This window comes from Chlorocebus sabaeus, chromosome 9 (assembly GCF_047675955.1).
Source record: "Chlorocebus sabaeus isolate Y175 chromosome 9, mChlSab1.0.hap1, whole genome shotgun sequence".
Classification (NCBI taxonomy): Eukaryota; Metazoa; Chordata; class Mammalia; order Primates; family Cercopithecidae; genus Chlorocebus; species Chlorocebus sabaeus.
This window is the reverse complement of record NC_132912.1, coordinates 70,247,769-70,273,163: the sequence shown is the minus strand read 5'-3', so window position 1 is coordinate 70,273,163 and position 25,395 is coordinate 70,247,769. Positions and strand designations below refer to the sequence as shown.

Genomic DNA, 25,395 nt, shown 5'->3' with positions numbered 1-25,395 from the left:
GATGGAGTATCACTCTGTCACCCAGGCTGAAGTACAGTGGCATGATCTCGACTCACTGCAACCTCCGCCCCCCAGGTTCGAGCAATTCTCCTGCCTCAGCCTCCCGAGTAGCTGGGATTACAGGCGCCTGCCACTGCGCCTGGCTAATTTTTGTATTTTTAGTAGAGACGGGGTTTCACCATCTTGGTCAGGCTGGTCTTGAACTCTTGACCTCGTGATCCACCTGCCTCGGCCTCCCAAAGTGCTGGGATTACAGGCGTGAGCCACCGCGCCCGGCCTCATTTGATTTTTTTTAAATAAAATAAGGCATACTGCATATGCTTTTAGAAAAATAATTCCAAGAGTACAGAAGCTTTTAAAGAAGGAAACTCTCTGACCTTATCTATTCCTTGCTTCCTCCACAGTCCCACTCCCCAGAGGTAATCATAGTTAACTGTGGTTTTAGATTTTCTTAACTGTGGTTTGGATTTGGATTTTCATTGTCTAGGCTTGTAGAAGCGTATCTATTGATATACGTCTTTCCTCCAAACGCTCCCTTTGTAAAAAACACAAATAGGATCATATGATAGAGCAGGGATTGGAAAACGTTTTCTGTAAACAGACAAATAGTAAATATTTTTGGCTTTCGGGGTCATATGGTCACTGTTCTAACTACCGAACACTCCATTGTAGATGGAAGGCAGCCACTGACAATTTACAAATGAAAAGATGTTGGCTATATTCCAATAAAATTCTACTTACAAAACAGGCAGCAGGCTGGATTTGGCCCACAAGTCACAGTTTACCACAAGAGAGTACTACAATTTTCTCTCCTCACTTACATATTTTGAACATCTTTTCCATATCAATCCATGCAGTGACCTCACTCTTTTTTTTTTTTTTTTTTTTTTTTTTTGAGACGGAGTCTCGCTCTGTCGCCCAGGCTCAAGTGCAGTGGCCGGATCTCAGCTCACTGCAAGCTCCGCCTCCTGGGTTGACGCCATTCTTCTGCCTCAGCCTCCCGAGTACAGGCGCCCGCTACCGCACCCGGCTAACTTTTTGTATTTTTTTGGTAGAGACAGGGTTTCACCGTGTTAGCCAGGATGGTCTCGATCTCCTGACCTTGTGATCCGCCCATCTCGGCCTCCCAAAGTGCTGGGATTACAGGCTTGAGCCACCGCGCTCGGCCTGACCTCACTCTTTAAGTGTTCTGGGTATGGGTAACAGATTCAGCCATTCCTCTACGGGGCAGTTAGCTACTTTTCCAGATTTTGCTATTATAAACAAAGCTGCTGTATACTATGTGTTTGGTTTACTGTTCTGCAGAATGTATTCTTAGAATTGCTGCGTCAAATGTTAAGTATGAATTTAAATTTTTGATAGATATTGCCAAATTGCTTTCAGACTTCTTCTTAAGTTCAGATTGCCATATAACCTTGTGATTCTCATTGCTTAAACTTATTCCTGGGAAGTATTTCCTGTTAATTTAAAGGTTTTGTAATAATCAGGGAAAGATCTCAAAGATCGACAGAGGTAGCAATGAACTATATAGCAATTGATTCAAATTTATAACTCATAAAAACTTTTCCACCATGGCAATTTGCACAACATTCTTTTTAATGCAAAAGTAAATTCCTTTCTGCCTTGAGACTCCCAGGAAGCAGTAGGAGCAGCTTTTTCTAAATGTAAAGAACGTTATGTGTAAAAGCACAAGTTAGGCCGTGGTAGAGCAAATATGCTTATCAGATTGAACATAATTGCCATCAGAGCAGCAGCACATGTAGGCCTGGGCTCAGTGGTGAGTGATTTGGGTTCTCATTCAGACCCTTTACATAACCAGACCAAGGCATCAGTTTTCCCTATCTGGGGGAAAAAAATGCATTGATCACAGTAAGAGTTGTTGAGATCACAACTATAAACAACCAGCCTTCAATGAACACCCACAATGACACGGACAGTGGGCAAGCTCCTTCACATATGTTCCCGCCAACGCTGTGACACAGATGGGAAAACTAAAGCCCAGACGTGTTAAGTACCCACTAATAATGATCCTGAAGGCAGACAAATAACATAAAGCTAGTAGGAAAATACCTGGTCTCAAGGTCAGATGACCTGGGTCCACGCCCTGCTTCAGCCACTTACTGACTTTGCATAAATTTAAGTGACTTTGGCTAAATTACTTAGGTTCTCTGCATCTTTTTCTTATTACAAAAAAAAGAAAAAAGAGAGAGAGATTGGGTGTGGTAGCTCACACCTGTAAACCCAGCACTTTGAGAGGCTAAAGTGGGAGGATCACTTGAGTCCAGGAGTTTGAGGTTTGAGACCAGCCTGGGCAATATAGTAAGACCCCATCTCTACAAAACAATTTAAAATTTAGCCAGCCATAGTGGCACATGACTGTAGTCCTAGCTATTCAGGAGACTGAGGTGGGAGGATTGCTTGAGCCCAGGAGTTCAAGGCTGCAATGAGCTATGATTATACCACTGCACTCCAGCCTGGCCAACAGAGCAAAACCCTGTCTAACTAATGAATAAGTAAGAGCTTATTTCTCTGTGGGTTAAATGAGATGTGTCAAAATACCTGGCACTCTCATGGTTATCTCCTTTACTCCACGATAAGACTGCACTTCCCTACCATCTTGAGGTCAGGCATGGTCATTCGGCTTGCTCTAGCCAATGAAATGTCTGTGATGTGGTCACTTCTGCGCAGAAGCACCTAATTACCAGTGCAAGACTCCACCACTTTCTTCCTCCGAGAGGCTGATCAACATGAGAAAGCACATGTTAACACGGAGGCGCGATGCTATCATAGGGAAACAGCTGCCCACAAGCAGAGCCGACTTTATGTGAGTGAGGAATCAACTTTTGTTTCCTTAAGCCATTGAGATTGGGGGGGATTACTGGGCGTAACCAAGCCCATCCTACTGTCAGGGTGACCTCGTCTGTCTTGCTCAACACTATATCCCCAGTGTCTAAAACAGTGCCTGGCAAACTCAAATCTCAAGAAGTGTTCCTAAGAGGGCTGTTCCAGGAATTAAGATTTCTTTTGGCTCTAGTAACCAGATAACTTTTATGTAGCATGGATGATGAAAAAGAGAATTTTCCAAACACCAAAACTTCTCTTTGAGAGTTCTGTGTTGTGTCCCACAAAAATTCATGTTGAAGTCCTAATCCCTAGCACCTCAGAATGTGAGGTGTTTATGACCCTCTTTTTTTTTCTTTTGTTTTTTGAAACAGAGTCATTGTTGTCACCCATGCTGGAGTGCAATGGCGCAATCTCGGCTCACTGTAACCTCCACCTCCCGGGTTCAAGTGATTCTCCAGCCTCAGTCTCCTGAGTAGCTGGGATTACCCGTGCCTGCCACCATGCCCGGCTAATGTTTTTGTATTTTTAGTAGAAACAGGGTTTCACCATGTTGGTCAGGGTGGTCTCGAATCCCTGACCTCAGGTGATCTGCCCGCCTCAGCCTCCCAAAGTGCTGGGATGACAGGCGTGAGCCACCGCACCCGGCCTGTGACCCTCTTTTGGAAAACAAATTTCTTGTTTTTAAGGATGCTGAATATAGGCCCCCAATCTCTTTTGCCTTGTAGGGCTTCTGCTGAAAAGTTCACTGTTAGCCTGATGAGGTTCCCTTTGTAGGCGACCTTTCCCTCCCCTCTAGCTGCCTTTAATATTTTTTCTTTCATGTCAACCTTGGAGAAGTTGAGGACTTGGAGAATCTGAGGACTATGTGTTTTGGGGATGGTCTTGTATAGTATCTCACAAGGATTCTTTGCATTTCCTGAGTTTGAATGTTGGCTTCTCTAGGGAGGTTGGGGAAATTTTTGTAGATGATATCCTCAAATGTTTTCCAAGTTGCTTCCTTTCTCACCCTCTCTTTCAGGGATGCCAATGAGTCATAGATTTGGTCTCTTTACAAAATCCCATATTTCTCAGAGGTTTTGTTCATTCTTTTTTTTTTTTTTTTTTTTTTTGAGATGGAGTCTCGCTCTGTCGCCCAGGCTGGAGTGCAGTGGTGCGATCTCGGCTCACTGCAGCCTCTGCCTCCCAGGTTCAACTGATTCTCCTGCCTCAGCCTCCCGAGTAGTTGGTACTACAGGTGTGTACCACCACACCCAGCTAATTCATATATTTTTAGTAGAGACGGGGTTTCACCATGTTGGCCAGGATGGTCTTGATTTCTTGACTTCATGATCCACTTGCCTCAGCCTCCCAAAGTGCTGGGATTACAGGTGTGAGCCACCGCCCCTGGCTGTTCATTCATTTTTATTTTTTTCTTTATTTTTGTCTGACTGAGTGAATTTGGAGAACTGGTCTTTGGGCTCTGAGATTCTTTCCTCAGCTTGGTCTATTCTGGTGTTAATACTTGCAATTCTATTATGAAATTCTTTAAAAAAATTTTTTTTTATTTCCACAGGTTATTGGGGAACAGGTGGTGTTTGGTTACATGAGTAAGTTCTTAAGTGGTGATTTGTGAGATTTTGGTGCACCCGTCACCTGAGCAGTGTACACTGCACCCAATTTGTAGTCTTTTATCCCTCGACTCCCGCCCACTCTTTACTTCCTGAGTTCCCAAAGTCCACTGTGTAATTCTTACGCTTTTGCATCCTTATAGCTTAGCTCCCACTTATGAGTGAGAACATACAATGTTTGGTTTGGAAAACAAATTTCTTACGCCAACAAAAATAAATCACTTAGATACTACACATCACAATGACTGAGACATCGTTTAAAAATAAAAGCACTTATAAAAGGAATAAGAATGTGACCCTTGTTTGGAAACAGGGTCATTGCAGATGTAATTAGTTAAGATAAGGTCATGCTGAGTCGGGCACGGTGGCTCACACGTGTAGTCCCAGCACTTTGGGAGGCCGAGGTGGGTGGATCACTTGAGCCCAGGAGTTCAAGACCAGCCTGGCCAATATGGTGAAACCCCATATCTACTACAAATTCAAAAATTAGCAGGGCATGGTGGTGGGCGCCTGTAATCCCAGGTACTCAGCAGGCTGAAGCAGGAGAATTGCTTGAATCCAGGAGGCGGAGGTTGCAGTGAGCCGAGACTGCACCACTGCACTCCAGCCTGGGCCACAGAGCAAGACGCTGTCTAAAAAAAAAAAAAAAAAGTCACACTGGAGTAGGATGGACCCCTAATTCAGTATTTCTGGTGTCCTTATACAAAAGGGAAATTTAGACACAAACAGGCACATAGAGAAATACCATGTAAAGACTGGAGTTCTGCTGCCACAATCCAGGAACCACCAGAAGGTAGGAGAGGCCTGGAACAGACCCTTCCCCAGTCCCTTCAGAGGGAACACAGCCATGTCAGCACCTTGATCTCTGACTTCTAGCGTTCAGAACTATGAGACAATACATTTCTGTTGTTTAATGCAATTGTTTGCCACTTTGTTATGGCAGCACTAGCAAACAAATACATGAGTATTATACATTTCCTTGCTTTAACAGACGAGTGACAGCTTTCTACAGAGGATCTTGCACAGAAATATTGCTAATATTTCCTCCTGCACTATTCCATCCTCTTTCCTTTTCATAATATGAGTAATTCCTATCTAGCAGGCCAATACATGTGAGGTCTCTCACATTATATAACTGTCATTAGAAAACTGATTTCTTAACCCTACAAAATTGAATCATTTTATAAATCACATATTACAATGACTGAGACATCATTTAAAAATAGAAGCACTTACAAAAGGAGTAAGAAAAATATTATTAAAATCCAGGACGGGTATGGTGGCTCACGCTTGTAATCCCAGCACTTTGGGAGGCCAAGGCCAGCAGATCACTTGAGGTCAGGAGCTTGAGACCAGCCTGGCCGACATGGTGAAACCCCATCTATACTAAAAATACAAAAATTAGCCAGGCATGGTGGCAGGCACCTGTAATCCCAGCTACTCAGGAAGCTGAGGCAGAATTGCTTGAAACGGGGAGGCAGAGGTTGCAGTGAGCCAAGATTGCACCACTACACTCCAGCCTGGGTGACAGAATGAAACCATATCTAAAAAAAAAAAAAAAAAAATCCGAATGTGGATTGGGCACAGTGGCTGACACACTTTGGGAGGCTTAGGCAGGAAGATTGCTTAAGCCTAGGAGTTCAAGACCAGCCTGGGCCACATGGTGAAACCCCACTTCTATATAAAATAGCTGGAGGTGGTGGCACGTGTCTGTAGTCCCAGCTTTTCAGGAGGCTGAAGCAGAAGAGTTGATTGAGTCGAGGAGGCTGAGGCTGCAGTGAGCTGCAATCATGCCACTGTACCCCAGCCCAGGTAACAGAGTGAGTCTCAAAAAAAAAAAAAAAAAAAAAAAATTGAATGTTAGTGACAAGATGCATAGATTTGTTTTTCCCTGCTTCTCCATGCTAAGCACACTATAATCCCTGGAAATGGTAAAACAGACGACCAAAGAACTCTGAAAGGTGGTAAGAGGGCAAACTGGTTTGGGATCCCAGGATCACAGGCACAGCACACAGCAAGGCACATGCATCCTGACACCCAGCCTCCTGACCCTCAACCTAGCAACAGAAGGCTCATTCCTTCCCTGGATTAAACGGGGTTTGTTCCGGTAAGGCTGACACCACTGGCAAGGGAGATCAACTGGGAGCTGAGCCAGAAACACTCAACCAGGGGAGGGACTCTCCTGCCTGCAAGCCCTGAGACACCTTTTCCACCAAGAGCTACAGAGGCAGGTAGGTGGGCAGGCTGAGCCTGAAGGAAAGACTGAGCTATAGCAAGTGGCCTAAAGCTTCAGGAAGCTTCTTCATTCCTGCGGCCCAAGACTCTCTCCCCAACTCAGACACTAGAGCAGCAGGGGTCGGGGACCAGTTGGGGGACACCCTCTTCCACCACTAAGAGACAACAATGAGCCACTTCAGGCACCACCAGCAGGAACAAACAAGAGCCCAGCAGCACTGGATAAACCATGCAGAGCAAGATAACACTGCAAAGCTGCTGAAAATTAAACCGCCATTGGAACCACAGACCACAACTGTAGACCAAGACCCACGTGCCAAAGCTAAACAGGGTGCTGCCTGCTAAAACAAAAGATTTAAATAGGACCTACAGTCTCCTAACCTAACAGACAAAATGTCTCCAATACTATTGACAACCACCCATCATACTAAGAACCAAGAAAATCACAATTCATATGAGAAAGAGCAATCAACAGATGCCAACACCGAGGTGAATCCTGATATGAATTTTAAAGCAACTGTCTTAAAGTGCACTGTCAATTAGAAATTCAGTAGAAACAAGTTAAAATACAGAAAAATCCCTGGCCAGGCATGGTGGCTCACACCTGTAATCCCAGCACTTTGGGAGACCGAGGTGGGCAGATCACTTGAGGTTGGGAGTTCGAGACCAGCCTGACCAACATGGAGGAACCCTGTCTCTACTAAAAATACGAAATTAGCCAGGCATGGTGGCACATGCCTGTAATCCCAGCTACTCGGGAGGCTTAGGCAGGAGAATTGCTTGAACCCGGGAGGCGGAGGTTGCAGTGAGCTGAGATCATGCCATTGTACTCCAGCCTGGGCAACAAGAACGAAACTCTGTCTCTAAATAAATAAATAAAAAGAAAATCCCCAAAAATGGAAGTTAGGTGACAGAGGATAGAATCAATGAAGTAAGGACATAACAGAACTCAGCCAGGTGAAAAAGAAAAAGAACAGAAGCTCCTGACCCAAGGGACAATAACAAAAGATCTAACATTCATATCAGAGTCCCAGAAATAGAGCAGAAAGTAGGACAGAAAGTATTTGAAGCTGGGTGTGGTGGCTCATGCCTGTAATCCCAGCACTTCGGGAGGCCTAGTCAGGCTGATCACCTGAGGTCAGGAGTTCAAGACCAGCCTGGCCAACATGGCAAAATCCCCTCTCTACTAAAAATACAAAGATGAGCTAGATGTGGTCGTGCATGCCTGTAATCCCAGCTACTTAGGAGGCTGAGGTGGGAGGATCACTTGAGCCCAGAGGACCAGACTTCAGTGAGCCAAGATTGCACCATTGCACTCCAGCCTGGATGACAAAGTGAGACTCTGTCTCAAAAAAAAAAAAAAAAAAGAGTATTTGAAGAAGTGGCTAAAAATCCCCCAAATCTGGTGAAAGACACAAACCTACAGATCCAAGATGATGAGCAAATCTCACAGGATAAAGTACTAACATACCCATAATTACCTCTGCCCTGGCCAAGGAACCTCAGATCTTCAGTTTCTCAGAGACCACGGCTGGGGTCATAAGCTTATAGTTGGGATCTTCCTTATAGGTTGTCATAGGTAGGTTTGTCAAACAAGACTAGGTTACTGGACTACTTTGCCACTTCTTCAAATACTCACAAAGTTCGTACTTACTACGAACTTTGCCACTGGACTACTTTTCAGCCTTGGCCCCAGATCTCTTCACTGGGTCTTTGTCTGTCTTTGTTGACTTTCCGGCATCTTTCTTCTTCTTGTGGTCCTTGGGAAGCATTGCAAAGCTCAGAGAGCAGTGGTGACCACTGCAGCTTTGCTGAGATGTTGGACTAAAAGGAAGTACTGTTCAGGAAAGGGCCAAAAGCCTCCTGCCACTGTGAGTACTTCTGGGGCAAAGGAGGCAGTGTAGATTTAAAAAAAAAAAAAAAAAAAAAAAAAAAAGTGACACCTTTATATTGCTTATAAGAAACTCACTTCAAATTCAACATAAATACATTGAAAGTAAAAGAATAGAACAAAATATACCATGCAAACATTAGTTATTTTTTTAAAGTGCAGGAGTAGCTATAGTAATACCTGATAAAGTAGACTTCAGAGCAAAGAAAATTACTAGTGACAAAGAGGGACATATGTAATAACAGAAAGTTCGGGCCGGGCGTAGTGGCTCAAGCCTGTAATCCCAGCACTTTGGGAGGCCGAGACGGGTGGATCACGAGGTCAGGAGATCGAGACCATCCTGGCTAACACAGTGAAACCCCGTCTCTACTAAAAAAATACAAAAAACTAGCCGGGCAAGGTGGCAGGTGCCTGTAGTCCCAGCTACTCGGGAGGCTGAGGCAGGAGAATGGCGTAAACCCAGGAGGTGGAGCTTGCAGTGAGCTGAGATCCCGCCACTGCACTCCAGCCTGGGCAACAGAGCGAGACTCCGTCTCAACAACAACAACAACAACAACAAAAAACAGAAAGTTCAATCCACCAGAATATATAGGATCCTAAAGTGTACTCACCAAATAACAGAGCCTTAAAATATATTAAACAAAAACTGATAGAGCTAAAAGTTCAAATGCCTTTATGGTTATAATCAGGGAATTCAATACCTCCATTTCAGTAATTGATACAACTACTAGAGAGAAAATCAGCAAGGGTATAGAAGATCAGAACAACACATAAACCAACAGGATCTCACTGACATAAACAGAACACTCCACCCAACAATAACAAAACACATGCACCCATGAAACACTCTGGACAGACCATCAAACAACCTCAATAAAAGAATCGAAATGATAGTGTGTTATCTGACCACAATGGAGCCAAACTAGAAATTAGTAGCAGAAACACATTAGGAGATGTCTAAACACACGACTAAAATTCATCTGTCAATTTAATGCAATGCCTATTAAAATCCCAGTAAGATTTTTTACAGGCATAGACAATAGACATAGCCAAAACTTATTCTAAAATACATATGAAGAGGCACAGGCCCTAGTTAGACAATCTTGACAAAGAAGAAAAAAGTGGGAAGAATCTCTCTATTTGATTTTAAGGCTTACCATATAATTACAGTCATCAAGAGAATGTGGTATCGGCAGAGGGTCAGACATACAGATCAATGGAACAGAACAGAGGACCCAGAAATAGGCCCACACAAATATGCTCAATGGATATTGACAAGCATGCAAACCAATTCCATTGAAGAATAAGCTTTCAAAAAAATGGCACTGGAGCAACTGGACATCCATAGGAAAAAATGAATCTAGACCTAAACCATAAACCTTATATAAAAATAAACACAAAATGAATCATAGGCTTAAATGTAAGCTATAAAACTTTTAGAAAAAAATACAGGAGAAAATGTTTGCGATCTAGGGCTAGGAAGAGTTCTAACTTGATACCTAAAGCATGATCCATAAAAGGAAAATGTAGTAAGATGGTAAGATTTTGCTCTGTGAAACAGCATGTGAAAACAATGAAAGAACAAGTTACAGACTGGGAAAAAATATTTGCAAACCAAAACTTAACAGTTAAAAAAGCAACTATACAATTTTAAGATGAGTAAATGACATGAGCAGACATTTCACCAAACAGGATATACAGGTGGCAAACAAGCACATGAAAAGATGTTTGACATCATTAGCTATTAGAGAAATGCAAATTAAAACTACCATGAGATATTACTACATACCCAACAGAATGGCTAAAATACAATATAGTAGGCCAGGCAGGGGAGCTCACACTTGTAATTCCAGCAGCACTTTGGAAGGCCAAGGCAGGTGGGTCACTTGAGCCCAGGAGTTTGAGACCAGCCTGGGCAACATGGTAAAACCCCATCTCTACAAAAATTAACTGGGCATTATGGCACACAACTGTATTCCCAGCTACTTGGGAAACTGAGGCAGGAAGATTGCTTGAGCCTGAGAGGTGGAGGTTGCAGTGAGCCAAGATCATGCCATTGCATTCCAGCCTGGGTGACAGTGAGACCCTGCCTCAAAAAAAAAAAAAAAAAAGACAATCCAAAGGCTGGCAAGGATGTGGAAAAATTGAATCACTCCTACATTGCTGTTGGGAATGTAAAATTGGACCATAACTCTAGAAAATTTGGTACCTTCTGATAAAATATGCATCTATCATGTGACTCAGCAATTACACTGCTAGAGATCTGAGAGAAATGAAAATGTTTTATGTCAACATGAAAACATGTACAAAAATGTGGCCGGGCGCGGTGGCTCAAGCCTGTAATCCCAGCACTTTGGGAGGCCGAGACGGGCGGATCACGAGGTCAGGAGATCGAGACCATCCTGGCTAACATGGTGAAACCCCGTCTCTACTAAAAAATACAAAAAACTAGCCGGGCATGGTGGCGGGCGCCTGTAGTCCCAGCTACTCGGGAGGCTGAGGCAGGAGAATGACGTAAACCTGGGAGGCGGAGCTTGCAGTGAGCTGAGATCGCGCCACTGTACTCCAGCCTGGGCGACAGAGCGAGACTCCGTCTCAAAAAAAAAAAAAAAAAAAAAAAAAAGAAAACATGTACAAAAATGTTCACTGCAGCTGTATTTGTAATGGCCAAACACTGGATCAGCCCAGACATCCTTCAACAGGTAAAACATATACATATCATGGAAAGTACTCAGCAATAAAAAGGAATGAATAAAAAGAATGAAACATTGATATATGCGGCAACTTGAAGGACTACCAGGAAATTACACTGAGTGAAAAGCCAATCCCAAAAGGTTACATACTGTATGATTCTATTTATATAATATTCTTAAAAAGACAAAATCATAGAAAAATGGAGGACAGATTAGTGGTTGCCAGGGGTTAAGGATGGTGGTGTGGGGAAGACAGGAGGGAGGTGGGCGTGGTTATAAAAGGGCAACACGAGAGACCTTGTGGTGTCGAAACTGTTCAGTATCTTATAGGACACATAAGCTTACATAGGTGATTAAACGATAGAATTGTAAATTATATAGAATACATCATAGAAATATTCATTAATACAAGTGAAACTAGGAAGTTTGAATATGATTGGTAGATTATATCAAAGTCAATGTCCTGGTTGTTATACTATAGTTCTACAAAATGTTACTTTTAGGGGAAACAGTGTAAGGTGTACAGAATTATTTGAATTATCTCTGAATTATTTTTAGAACTACATGTGAATCTATATTCACTCCAGCCTGGGTGACAGAGTGAGACCCTGTCTCAAAAAAAAAAAATCTGAATGTATGCTACATGCCATCACATGAATAATGTCTGTTTCACAGATGAGGGAACTGAAGTTGAGTGGTTGGAACTGACTTAAGATTACAGAGCTAGTAAGAAGACAGGCTGGCATTCAAACTCTGGTTTATTCAGCTGATAACTTAGAATATAATGTAAATGACTTAAGGGTTCAATTAGTTAACTGACGAAGTAAAAAAATAACTATTAATATATAACTTCAAAGGGTGAGCAACATTGTGCTTTCTGCTAATGTGATATAAATTTAAAAGCTTTTGCTTTAGAATGGTATGCTAGGACTTAGGTACTAGAGCATAGTATCAAGAGTACTATAAATATAAGGGGTTTCTTTTTTTGTCTAATAATTATACATTTGAATTATAAGACTATCAACAGAAAACAAACACCAAAAAGTACCCATACCTACTTAATGTTGGCTTCAGATTAAAATAAAAATATCCTAAACCAAGTTTCAGCAAAATAATTTTATTTCCTAACATATGGTAACATACACATCCAATATGTGCTCCCCTTGCACATCTATTCACAAGTGACTTCCAAATGACAACTGCTTTGATATTTAAGCATGTGTTAAAAGTTGTCTTAGTTGAGATTTGAAAAATGCTTTAGATGGATAACATTCTGAGTATACTGGACTGGTCACAGCAGAATTTACTTTAATTAGATGAGTTCTACAAATTTAAAGCTTTGAAAAGCTACTACTTTTACATCTAATACATCCAGATGAATACGATGCAGCAGTATCAGCTTGTATTCTGGAGAAATCTCATCAGTTTTTCTGGTGATGGAACCACTTATCCACTATATTCGGAGAAAAGAAAAACAAATTAGAATTCCTGCTAAGAATCAAAATTACACCTAACATATAACAAAGACTAATATACTTGCTTTAATGAATTCTACTATGAATTACCTGAAAATGAATGGATATACATACAAAATCTCTCTACAGCACATGCAAGTGTTTTCTTTTGGGCTTCCTTACACTTCATGCTAATTGTATAGTGTGATTTTCAAACTTTTTTTTTTTTTTTTGAGACAGGGTCTCACTCTCTTGCCCAGAATGGAGTGCAGTAGCAGCAATCATGGCTTACTGCAACCTCCATCTTCCAGGTTCAAGCAATTCCCGTGCCTCAGTCTCCCTAGCAGCTGGCATTACAGACGTGTGCCACCACATCTGGCTAATTTTTGTATTTTTTTGTAGAGACAGGGTTTCTCCATGTTGGCCAGGCTAGTCTCGAACTCCTGGGCTCAAGCGATCCGCCCACGTCAGCCTCCCAAAGTGATGGGATTACAGGCGTGAGCCATCACACCCAGCCTTCAAATTTGTTTTTTTTAAGTGGCAGAATCATTTTCTTACCAGAAAAATCTTACAGAGAATTCTGACATCTAAGGAGGAGAGAACTGTTTTCTGGGTGAAGCAGCCTGTGGCTAGATGGGAATGTGGAGATCAGCCCACTCAGGGTCCCCTCCAACGTCCAGCAGGCACCTCCACGGAACTCAGAGGGGCACAGTGGGTCATGGTTTGGAAACCGCTATGATACAGTGTGGCACTAAAGGTGATATGTAGCAGCTCATCTTTCTTCCCACACACACTACAGAATTCTAAAAACATTTCTCACTCTCTTCCCTCTCTTCCTGTGTATGTGGTATATTAAAAATATGTATGTGCCTGGGTGCAGTGGCTCACGCCTGTAATCCTAGCATTTTGGGAGGACAAGGTGGGTGGATCGCTAGCCTGGGTGACATGGCGAAACCCTGCCTGATTAGTGTTCAAGACCAGCCTGGTTCGAGACCTGGTTTGAGACCAGCTTGGGCAACATGGTGAAACCCTATCTCTACAAAATATAAAAAAATTAGACAGGTATGGTGGCACGTGTCTGCAGTCCCAGCTATTTGGGAGGCTGAGATGAGAGAATCACTTTAACCTGGGGAGGTTGTGGGTACAGTGAGCTGTGATCACGCCCCTGCACTCCAGCCTGGGTGACAGAGTGACAGCCTGGGTGACTCTGTGTCAAAAAACAAGCCAGGTTCAGAAAGACAAATACCACATGATCTCATTTATATGTGGAATATAAAAAAGGTGAATTCATAGAGGTAGAGAGTAGAATGGTGGTTGCCAGGAGCTGAAGGATGGGGAAAGGGCAGGTGATGGTCAAAGGGTACCAAGTTTTAGTTAGACAGAAGGAATAAGCTTTAGGGATCTATTGCACAGAATGGTGACTGTAATGTCTATTTCAAAATTGCTAAGAGTAGATTTCAAATGTTTTTACCACACACCAAATAATGATTAAGTATGTGAGGTAATGATTTCTTAATTAGCTGGATTTAATCATTCCACATTGTAAACATATATCAAAACATCACACTGTATGCTATAAGTATATATAATTATCATTTGTCAACTAAAAATAAAAGTAACATAATTTTTCCATACATCTGTGTAATTTTTAATGAAATTTTACTGGAATAGAAATCTTACCGTCTGTTGGTACTGTGCAAGCAGATTCACAGGGTGGTGGTAACTAAAATATAAAATATTAAAATCTATTAGTCTAATCTCATTTTTTAAAAAGCTAAAAAGGTATACTGACAAAAATTTAAGAGAATCTGGACTATCCCAAATTTTAGGATCTAAACATAATTTGTAATATATAGGAATAACAGAAAGTTTGCTCTACTGCTGAGATGCTAACAAATTCAAGCCTCTTGGATGGTGCAGTGGCTCACGCCCATGATCCCAGCACTTTGGGAGGCCGAGGTGGGTGGATCACAAGGTCAGGATTTCAAGACCAGCCTGGTCAACATGGTGAAACCCCGTCTCTACTAAAAATAAAATTATCTGGGCATGGTGGCAGGCGCCCGTAATCCCAGCTGCTCGGGAGGCTGAGCCAGAGAAATGCTTGAACCTGGGAGGCGGAGGTTGCAGTGAGCCGAGATTGCGCCACTGCACTCCAGCCTGGGCGACAGAGTGAGACCCGTCTCAAAAAAAAAAAAAAAAAAAAAAAATTCAGGCCTCTTGACTTTTTATGACATGGAGAATAATTAATACGAAAAAACCGATTTATGCATATATAACAATTTTATATATACACACATATTTATAAAATATGGGCAAAGTGTTCTCACTGAAAAATTATGATAGCTAACCACTGGCTTTTCCCTTACAATTTTTCTTATTTATCTCAACTTTGTCAGGATTCATACATAAATAAAGATAAATCTAAATGTACTGGTTTCATCATTAAATAGTCCTTTTTTCCTTCTTCTACCCCATTAAGAAGGCAATAAAAAAGTCAGACCTCATTTTCTTTTGTTTTCCTTATTTAGTATTATAAATGAAAATAATTTAAGATGATCTCATTTAATCTTTTGGTAAATCCAAATCAAATAATTAAAAATAGTACAAAAGCAAAATTATTGCTTTGACGGGTGCTTTTACTACCTCACATGAAAGCCTTTCTTAGGTTACAAATCATTCCTGCAATGGCACCTAAAACGATACCTTCCTCAGTCCTTGCTAAAACCAAGTAAGTAAATTCCCATTGGTTCTTTTGTGGAAATGGCTTATGATGGGTTATAGGCACACAGGTTACTTGGTACATTCTGGAACCATTTTGAGTTTTACAAATTTTACTACCATGCTATCTGTCCAACTTATGATTGATTAGAATCACTCCCTCAGCTTCTCCCTCAGTCAAATGGCCACTTGTATGTGTTCATGGTTTCTAATTTCAAGACTCCACACAGTAATATGCATACAAAAGGCACTCAAGTATTTGTTGAAACAAGTACTTCCTCTCCCCATTTAGCATCATAGTTTTTAGCAACCAGGTTTTTTTTTTTAAGGAAACTTTTACATACAGCATCCACAATGGCTCTGGCAGCATCAGGATCACACTTGAAGGGGCTCTCAGACACAGTTGTATTCATGCTATTAAATAAAACAAAAGTAGTCATAAGACAAAATAACAAAAATTATCTCTTAAGAGTTAAAAATTGAGTTGAAAGTGGTTGACCAGGTGATATTCAAGTTTAGTTTAGTCAAAAGCTTTTTCATGTACATTTAACATTCTAATTATTTATTCTGGCAAGGCATAGCTATTCTTGTGATCAATTTTATTCAAACATCTTAAGAAGTTCGGATTTAAGAAACTGAGATTGGGCCAGGCGCGGTGGCTCACGTCTGTAATTCCAGCACTTTGGGAGGCTGAGGCAGGCGGATCACAGGTCAAGAGATTGAGACCATCCTGGCCAACATGGTGAAACCCCATCTCTACTAAAAATACAAAAATTAGCTGGGTGTGGTAGCGCGTGCCTGTAGTCCCAGCTACTTGGGAGGCTGAAACAGGAGGATCGCTTGAATCTGGAAGGCAGAGGTTGCAGTGAGCCAAGATCGTGCCACTGCACTCCAGCCTGGAGACAGAGCAAGACTTTGTCACAAAAAGAAAAGAGAAGAGAAGAAAAGAGAAGAGAAGAGAAGAGAAGAGAAGAGAAGAGAAGAGAAGAGAGAAGGAAGGCAGGAAGGCAAACAAACTGAGATTGAATGCTTTGTAACTCTCACTGAAATAGCTGAGAAATGTGAATTAAAATGAGAAACATATCTTTCTTAATTGGAAAAAATATGAAACAACAAAAAAAAAAAACCCAGTTCCTGTAGTGCTGGTGAGACATCTGAAACAGACACTTTTGGCAGGAGTCCTAGTTCAATCTTTCTGAAAAATAATTCTGTAAAATGTATCCAAAACCTTTTAAAAAGCTCATAGGTCTTGGTAGAGAAATTCCACCTCTAAGAACCCAATTCAAGACTGAAACGGTAATTTACAAAGGTGTTTACCATATACTATTTCACTATTAATAATAGTGGAAAATTGCAAGTAACTAAAATGTCCAATAATAATAAATGATTAAAAGTAGTTTATCCTTCTTTGCAGGGGATTTAAAAATAAAAAATAAAAAGTTTTATCCATAAAACATATTATACAGAGATGGAATATTATATTATTAAAATATGATCTTTCTAGACTGGGCATGGTGGTTCGCATCTGTAGTCTAAGTGCTTTTGGAGGCTGAGCTGTGAGAGGATCACTTGAAGCCAGGAGGCCAAGATCAGTCTGGACAACATAGCAAGACACTGTCTCTACAACAAATTTAAAAATCATCTGGGAGTGGTGATTTGTGCCTGTAGTCCCCAGCTACTTGGGAGGCTGAGACAGAAGGATCACTTCTTTGAGGTTACAGTGAGCTATTACAGTAACATCGCACTTCAGCCTGGGTGAGAGACCCTGTCTCTAAAAAAAAATTACATTTTTAATGACATGAGGAAATGCTTATTATATAGTGTTAAATTTTAAAAATCATAAGACAAGCCGTATATATAATACAATCCTAATTTGTTTTTTGTTTTTTTAGCCCACTTTAGTCTAAAATATGGATCATATTTTAAAAATACATTTTTTTGTTTATCCATAGTTCAAGTTTTCCTATATATGAGTCATTATAGTATTAATATAATATATGCCCAATTAGAAATATTCCATCAAGGCCAGGCATGGTGGCTCACGCCTGTAATCCCACCACTTTGGAGGCCAAGGCGGGTGGATCACGAAGTCAGGAGTTCGAGACTAGCCTGGTTAACATGGCAAAACCCCGTCTCTACTAAAAATACAAAAATTAGCCAGGCATGGTGGCATGCGCCTGTAATACCAGCTACTCGGGAGGCTGAGGCAGGAGAAACGCTTGAATCCGGGAGGCGGAGGTGGCAGTGAGCTGAGATAGTGCCATTGTACTCCAGCCTGGGCAACAAGATCAAGACTCTGTCTCAAACAACAACAACAAAAAAGAAATACTCCATCAAAATGAAAAATGAATCATCTTTGCTTACCTGTTATTTAACATACATTAAGACCATTTTCATAGAAATCGTTAAGATACCAAAAAATAGAGAAGTTAACTTAAAAGCCAAATCTTTTTCCTTTTTTTTTTCTTTTGAGACAGGGTCTTGCTCAGTTGCCCCAGCTGGAGTGCAGTGAGGCAATAACAGCTCACTGCAGCCTTGATCTCCAAGGCTCAAGTGATCTTCCCACCTCAGCATTGCTACAGGCAAGCGCCACCAGGCCTGGCTAGTTTTTTTAATATTTAGTAGAGATGAGGTCTCACTATGTTGCCCCCACCAGTCTCTAGTTCCTGAGTTCAAGTGATCCTCCTGCCTCAGCCTCCTAAAGTGTTGGAATTACAGGAATGAGCCACAGCACCCAGCCAAATGCCAACTCTTAGGATTGTACAATTTTACACAAATATATATAACTCTTCTCCATTTTTCTTCTGTTTGAAGGACAGTGTTTTCATTTTATAGGACATTATCCTGACACAGAATAGAAGATTTCTGGGAGAATTATTTCTGTACATTAGCCTTTTCTCATACTCTCTCTCTCCTTTTTTTTTTTTTTGAGACCAAGTCTCACTCTGTCGCCCAGGCTGAAGTACAGTGGTACGATCACGGCTCACTGCAGCTTCAACCTCCTCAGGCTCAGGTGATCCTCCCAACTCAGCCTCCTACGTAGCTGGGACTACAGGTGTGTACCACCATGCCCAGCTAATTTTTGTACTTTTTGTAGAGATAGGGTTTCTCTATGTTGTCCAGGCTGGTCTTCAACTCCTGGGCTCAAGCGATCCGTCCACCTTGGCTTCCCAAACTGCTGGAATGACAAGTGTGAGCCACCACACCCCGCCTTGTATCTCTTTTCTAAGTGAAAGTAACAGCACAGTGTCTTATGATTATTAAAACCTTTTCTGCAAGCTGGTCTGCTTTGTGTGTTAAACATGCAAAGTGTTTACACTTACCAACTGATTCCTTTTCCATTCGTTTTCTTAGTCACTAATGCTTTCCAATGGTCATGAGTGCTTTTAATAATATCAATTGCAAAGTCCTATAATTTGAAGAGATTTGCATTACAATGATAAAAAGGTATTCTTTTCCTATTATCAACATTTCCCCAAAGCCTGATAATTTGTCTCTTTTGAATCATTTCCTTATTCTAAAAATGGAAGAGAATATTAAAGTGAATAAACACCAAGACTGTGTTATGTTTCCAGACTTCTGTTTTACGAATCTTTAGATAGTAACAATATGGTTAAATTATAAGTCTCAATAGAAATGAGCCTAAAGCTACAGTTCTGAATGACATATTACCTTATCTTTAAATTCTGCATTAAAAGCAAACTCGTTTTCTGGTTTTCCATCAGGAACCTTATACCTTCTAAACCAGTCCACAGTAGCTTCCAAGTAGCCAGGTTTCAGCCGTTTGACATCATTGATATCTAAGAAGAGAAGAAGCATAAGATGACAGTGACAATGATTTTTTAAAAAAAGAAAGAGAATAAGCAGATTTCAAGATGCACAAATAATTACACATTCAACAAAAATTCCAAGTACTTATTTTGAAAGAGCTGTGGAATGACTTATCATGGAAGTTCAAGATAATGTTGGAGCGAAGCCCCTTGTTGAGAAGAGAAGCCATACATTGAAAGGAAATCATCTAGCGTCTCCGAATAGCTCTGACATTAAGTACAGAGAACAATCAGTACAATAGTAATCTCTGTTAGGTAAGGGCAAACAGCTGGTGGCTACATAATGAAACAACCAGTTTGGCAAATGTAGATAATTCCTATGAGAAGTGTACAAGATACTGAAAAAGACAGAGGTTATCTTTTTTTTTTTTTTTTTTGGAGACAGGGTCTCTCTCTGTCACCCAGGCTGGAATGCAGTGGCCCGAACAAGGCTCACTGCAGCCTTGAACTCCAGAGCTCAGGTGATCCTTTCACCTCAGCCTCCTGAGTAGCTGGGACTATAAACATGCACATGCCCAGCTAATTTTTAAATTTTTTGTAGAGATGGGGTCTTGTCATGTTACCCAGGCTGGTCTCAAACTCCTGGGCTCAAGTAATCCTCCTGCCTTGGCTTCCCAAAGCACTGGGATTACAGGCTTGAGGTACTATCCCTGGTCCAGAGGCAGAGGCTATATGTCAGAGAATCACAACACTATTACGTACTAAAAGATAAGAAAAATAGATTAGATTGATATCCATTGTTGGGTTATGTATTAAATGTGACTAGACTTTGCTGGATAGTACAGGCACTGTATATAACAATGCTTTAGTTCTGGCTGACAGAAAAGTGTACTGCTTAAAAAACTTTAAGTTTCTGTGTAGCCATCAACAATGGCTAGCCTTAATGTCATCAAACTGCACTTTAAATAACAAACTCCTGCACAATGCAAGCAAACGGAGATACACATGCTAAAAAGTCAGTTAGGAAAAGTATTATGAGGAAGAGAAATACATTTGACAACAACAAAAGCTTATTTATATTTGTATAAGATAACATTGCTTCGATCCAATTTATTTATTTTTTTGAGATGGAGTCTCACTCTGTCTCCCAGGCTGGATCTCGGCTCACTGCAAGCTCCGCCTCCTGGGTTCACGCCATTCTCCTGCCTGCCTCAGCCTCCTGAGTAACTGGGACTACAGGTGCCCACCACCATGCCTGGCTAGTTTTTTTTGTATTTTTAGTAGAGATGGGGTTTCACCGTGTTAGCCAGGATGGTCTTGATCTCCTGACCTCATGTCCACCTGCCTCGGCCTCCCAAAGTGCTGGGATTACAGGCGTGAGCCACTGCGCCCGGCCGATTTATAATTCAATCCAATTTATAATCTGCGTAAAGAATAGCATGCATTCTATTATCATAGTATCACTAAAAGTACGGAAACTTTACAGAATGCACTGGGCAATGTTTAAGCACTAGTAAATTTCAAAGAACTTATAATTTACATAAAATGTGTCACCTGATACAGAAATAATTTGGAAATCCAGAAATCCAACATGCAAATGTTGATGTTTTCCAATACCAGAAACCAATTCTCCATTTATTCAGAAACCAACTGGGTGCTCAGTAATTCAGTGTGATTCTGACACTATCTACCTGAAGTTAGCATCAGATCTCATAGGTTAAGGGCCCAGTCTCATAAGACTGCCCCACTTCAGATGCCTCCTGTACTTCTGACTGATCAGCTATAAATTGGGGGTTTTCACAATCCTCTCCCTAAGTTCCCTAATTTGCTAAAATGATTCACAGAACTCAGGAAAACACTGAAGTTTAACATTTTGTTATACGCATGCAACTCAGGGACAGCAAATGGAAGAGATGCACAGGGGCAAGCTACAGGATGGACAATAGATACTGCCTTAGGTTGACATTAGGGAAAGCTGCATACTGCTTGCACCATGGGACCAGCCACCCCAAGAAAGTTTTCACGGTTCTAATAACCTGAACTGCAGGGAAATAATGCCTTAGTAAATGAGTGCTGACAGAGTGACGGGCTTGGCTTCACTGATCATGGCCACAGCATGCCAAGTTCTCTTGTATAAGAAGTACATTGGAAATGCAGGCACTGACCTATAGAACAGAGCCGCACCACCAAGTTAGTGAACAGATGGTGTGAATGCACTCTCACCTTTCAAAATTGAAATGAAACGTTAAAGGATTGGCATTCTTCCAGTCCTTCTTCAATGAATTTCTTCAATGAATTAACACAGATGCAAATATACATCACATCATTTTGAGGGAACATGCTCTCAAGGTGACTCTTATCACTGCTGACATTGACCTCCATCACCTGGCTGAGGCAGTGTTTGTCAAGTTTCTGTGCTGTAAAGTCATTCTCTCCTGTCTCTTACCCACATTGTACTCGTTGGAAGGAAGTCACCATGCACAACTCACAATTAAGGACCTCCTTGGGAAGGGAGTATCTATATAAATTATTTGGAATTCTTCTGCTTTGAGATTTATCTATTCTTCCTCATTTGTTTGTTTATTCAATCATTTATTTATGTCAGTATAGACTCATGGATATTTATGTTCCAGGTTATATGAAAATACTACTTTATTTTCTTGCTCAAATTGTTCTAGCTTTGGCAACTCCTATGTATGTACCCAAGAATAAAAACATAAGTCCACACAAAAACTTGTACAGGAATGTTCATGGCAGCATTACACAGTCAAAACAACCCAAACGTCCATCAACTGATGAATGGATAAACAAAATGTAGTATATCCACACAATGGAATAATATTCAACCATAAAAAGGAGTACTGACAGATGCTACAATATGCAACATGGATGAACCTAGAAAACATTATACAAAGTGAAAGAAACCAGAAACAACAACAAAAAAATCCACATATTGTACCAGTCCATGTATGAGATACCTAGAATAGGTAGAATAGACAACTCCATAAAGACAAAAAGCAGATTAGTGGTTGCCAGGGCCTGGAGAGGAGGAGGGAATAGGGAATGACTTGAACTAGTGGTGATGGCTGCACAACCTTGTGAATGAATGAAATGCCACTGAAGTGTACACTTTCATTAAAATGGTGAATTTTATGTTATGTAAATTTTACCATCAAAAAAAAAAGAGGGGGGGAATGAAGTGCTGATACATGCTACAATATGGATGAACCCTGAAAACACTTATTTCACTAAGTGAAATAAACCAGACACAGAGGCCACCTATATGATGCCATTTACATGAAATACCAGCATAGGCAAATCCACAGGCACAAAATAGATCCGCAGTCACCTGGGACTGAGGGAAGCGGGACAGAGAGTGATAGCCCATGGACACAGGATTTCCTTTTGGGCTGATGAAATGTTCTGCAGTTAGAGAGTGGTGATGGTTGTACAACTTAGTGAATATACTAAAAACCACTGAATTGTGCATTTTATAGTGGTGACTCTTTGATATGTGAATATCTCAATTAAATGTTTTAAAATAAATAAACATAGCAACTGAGTGCTGGTATGTGGGGAAGGAAAGGACAAAGAAACAGTAAGAACTTACCAGATTTTTTCTGTTCTGGAATGAAGGAGAAAGTGTACTTAGTTAACTACAAGTAGTCATAGAAATAATGCTTGAACAGTGCTTTGTTCCTCCATCCTTTAATAGTTTGAAGTAATGGGCTTACAATTCTGTCATTACAGGTTAAGTTTGGTGGTGTTTATGAATTAATTAGAAAGACTTCAGACTCTTCAAATTTTCTTACCATTATAGTTGGCTGCATCAGGATCATCCACATTAATGGCAATGACTTTCCAGTCGGTTTCCCCTTCATCAATCATAGCCAATATGCCTAGAACTTTCACGCCAATTATTTCACCTCTTGCACATACCTGAATCAATAGACAAAGTCAGGACAACATTACAGAATGAAACTCTAGAAGACAGTTTTACTTGGCTAACAGGAAGTAAGAAAGAGGCCAAGTTCTTGTGAATTTACCTGGAGACTGTTTCTTTAAGCAAATTTTAAAAACCTAGGTAAGTAAATGTTTCATCAGTCCTATTAAAGTTGAAAACAGGACTTATAGGTCCTATTTTCTTCTAGGTCATAGGGAAACCAGTACATAGCTCAGGGTAATCAATGTTTTTTGCACTATCATTGATTATACTGAAGAATAAGTCCTCCATAGTCTCAAATATGTATCTTAATATGCTTTACCTTTTATTTTATAAAAGTCATTGAGTTAAGCAAGTCATACAATGACTTTAAAAGTTTATGACTTAAAAAACAAAATGAAAACTTTGTTTTTAGTTGTTTACTATTTCTCTGAGCCTGAGAGAGACATAAAGAAATAACTTTAATCAGAATCTTAGAACAACCCTCCTTGATGGAGGAATTACTACCATGAATCTCCAACTCAAGAGGTTATTTGGTTTGGGTCAATTTACTGATCACTCTAAATCGTTAGGCAAGGTTTGCCATGGATTGAGAGGGAATTTCCCTCCTGGTACCTTTCACCTATTGACTAATTATCCATCTTCTAAAGCAATGCAGAACACGTCCAGTTTTTCCAGATATACGTTCAATCATACATACACAGACACGTTTTTTTTCCAGACTAGGTTTAAATGTACAAATTATAATATACAAATGCTTAAAATGCAAGAGAAGCCTTTAATACCAAAGAGACATCATTATTTTACTAATATTCATCCATTTTATTCACAGTATTTTTTAAAGTATGAAATTTGGTATACTTCATTAATCTCTCAACACTAAAGAAAAAAATGTCACATTTCATTACCTTGCTTCCAATTTCACACACATCAATTGGGTCATTGTCACCACAACAGCCAGTATGTTCATCATTGTGCCCTGGGTCTTCCCAAGTCTGAAAAAAATAATACTTAGTGTATATCGTTCCTATACATATGGACAAAATGGATCATGTTGAGAATAATAGATAACATCCTATGACTCTTCAGCTATTTTTTTCTCATTGTTTTAGTTCTTTATTCGCATGTAAGAATCTTAACTATGCACGATAGTTTCAATTAAATGTTGTAGCTCCTACTACACATATAATGCTAAATTTAAGCTTTAAAACAGATCCATAGATCCTAAATAATGATCCTATTTAAAACAAGCAAAAGCCAACTACTTAATAACTGAGACAAGAGGGAAAACACAAATATAGACCGAAACGTTTACTTTAAAGATGTGTGGTTTTAGGCTGGGGAGGCTGAGGCAAGTGGATCACCTGAGGTCAGAAGTTTGAGACTAGCCTAGCCAATACGGTGAAACCCTGTATACACTAAAAATATAAAAATTAGCCAGGCGTGGTGGTGCATGCCTGTAATACCAGCTACTTGGGAGGCTGTGGCAGGAGAATCGCTTGAACCCAGGAAGCAGCAGTTGCAGTGAGCCTAGATCATGCCACTGCACTCCAGCCTGGGAAACAGAGTGAGGCTCCATCTCAAAAAAAAAAAAAAAAACAAAAAACACAGAAAATAAAACACACAAAAATGTGTGTGTGTGCGTGTTTTCTTTTCTTTTCTTTCTTTTTTTTTTTGGTAGAGACAGGGTCTTACTATGTTGCCCAGGCTTGTCTCAAACTCCTGGGCTCAAGTGATACTCCCACCTTGGTGTCCCAAAGTATGGGATTACAGGCATAAGCCACTGTACCTGGTCTTAGATTTTCTTTATAATAAATTCCCAAAACAGAAGTAGGTAGGCAAGAATAGTAAGATGGAAAGGTTATGTTTTCTTTTTTGAGACAGAGTCTTGCATTGTCGCTCAGACTGGGTGGAGTGCAGTGGCACAATCTTGGCTCCCTGCAACCTCTGCCTCTCATGTTCAAGCAATTCTCCTGTCTCAGCCTCCTGAGTCGCTGGGATTACAGGCACATGCCACCACACCTGGCTAATTTTTGTATTTTTAGTAGAGATAAGGTTTCACCATGTTGGCCAGACTGGTCTTAAACTCCTGACCTCAGGTGATCCTCCCACCTTGGCCTCCCAGAGTGCTGGGATTACAGGTATGAGCCACCACACCCAGCCAAAAGGTTACGTTCTGATGTTAAAAGTATCATCACTGACCAGGAGTCAAGACTGAAACATTTAATCAGGATTTTCCG

At 40.7% G+C, this 25,395-nt stretch overlaps 1 protein-coding gene across 1 annotated transcript in view; it reads right to left on the bottom strand.

Moving 5' to 3' along the window:
• Nucleotides 1-12,371: 12,371 nt before the first annotated feature.
• PPA1 (inorganic pyrophosphatase 1) overlaps nucleotides 12,372-25,395 on the bottom strand; it is a 29,784-nt gene continuing 16,760 nt past the window's right edge. The window contains exons 5-11 of the mRNA XM_007963178.2: nucleotides 24,064-24,150; nucleotides 23,025-23,151; nucleotides 19,115-19,242; nucleotides 18,766-18,851; nucleotides 15,787-15,856; nucleotides 14,405-14,447; nucleotides 12,372-12,723 (exon numbers count right to left, since the gene is read on the bottom strand). Coding sequence (XP_007961369.1) covers nucleotides 12,692-12,723; nucleotides 14,405-14,447; nucleotides 15,787-15,856; nucleotides 18,766-18,851; nucleotides 19,115-19,242; nucleotides 23,025-23,151; nucleotides 24,064-24,150 — 573 coding nt within the window. The 3' untranslated portion in view covers nucleotides 12,372-12,691. The remainder of the gene's footprint in view (nucleotides 12,724-14,404; nucleotides 14,448-15,786; nucleotides 15,857-18,765; nucleotides 18,852-19,114; nucleotides 19,243-23,024; nucleotides 23,152-24,063; nucleotides 24,151-25,395) is intronic.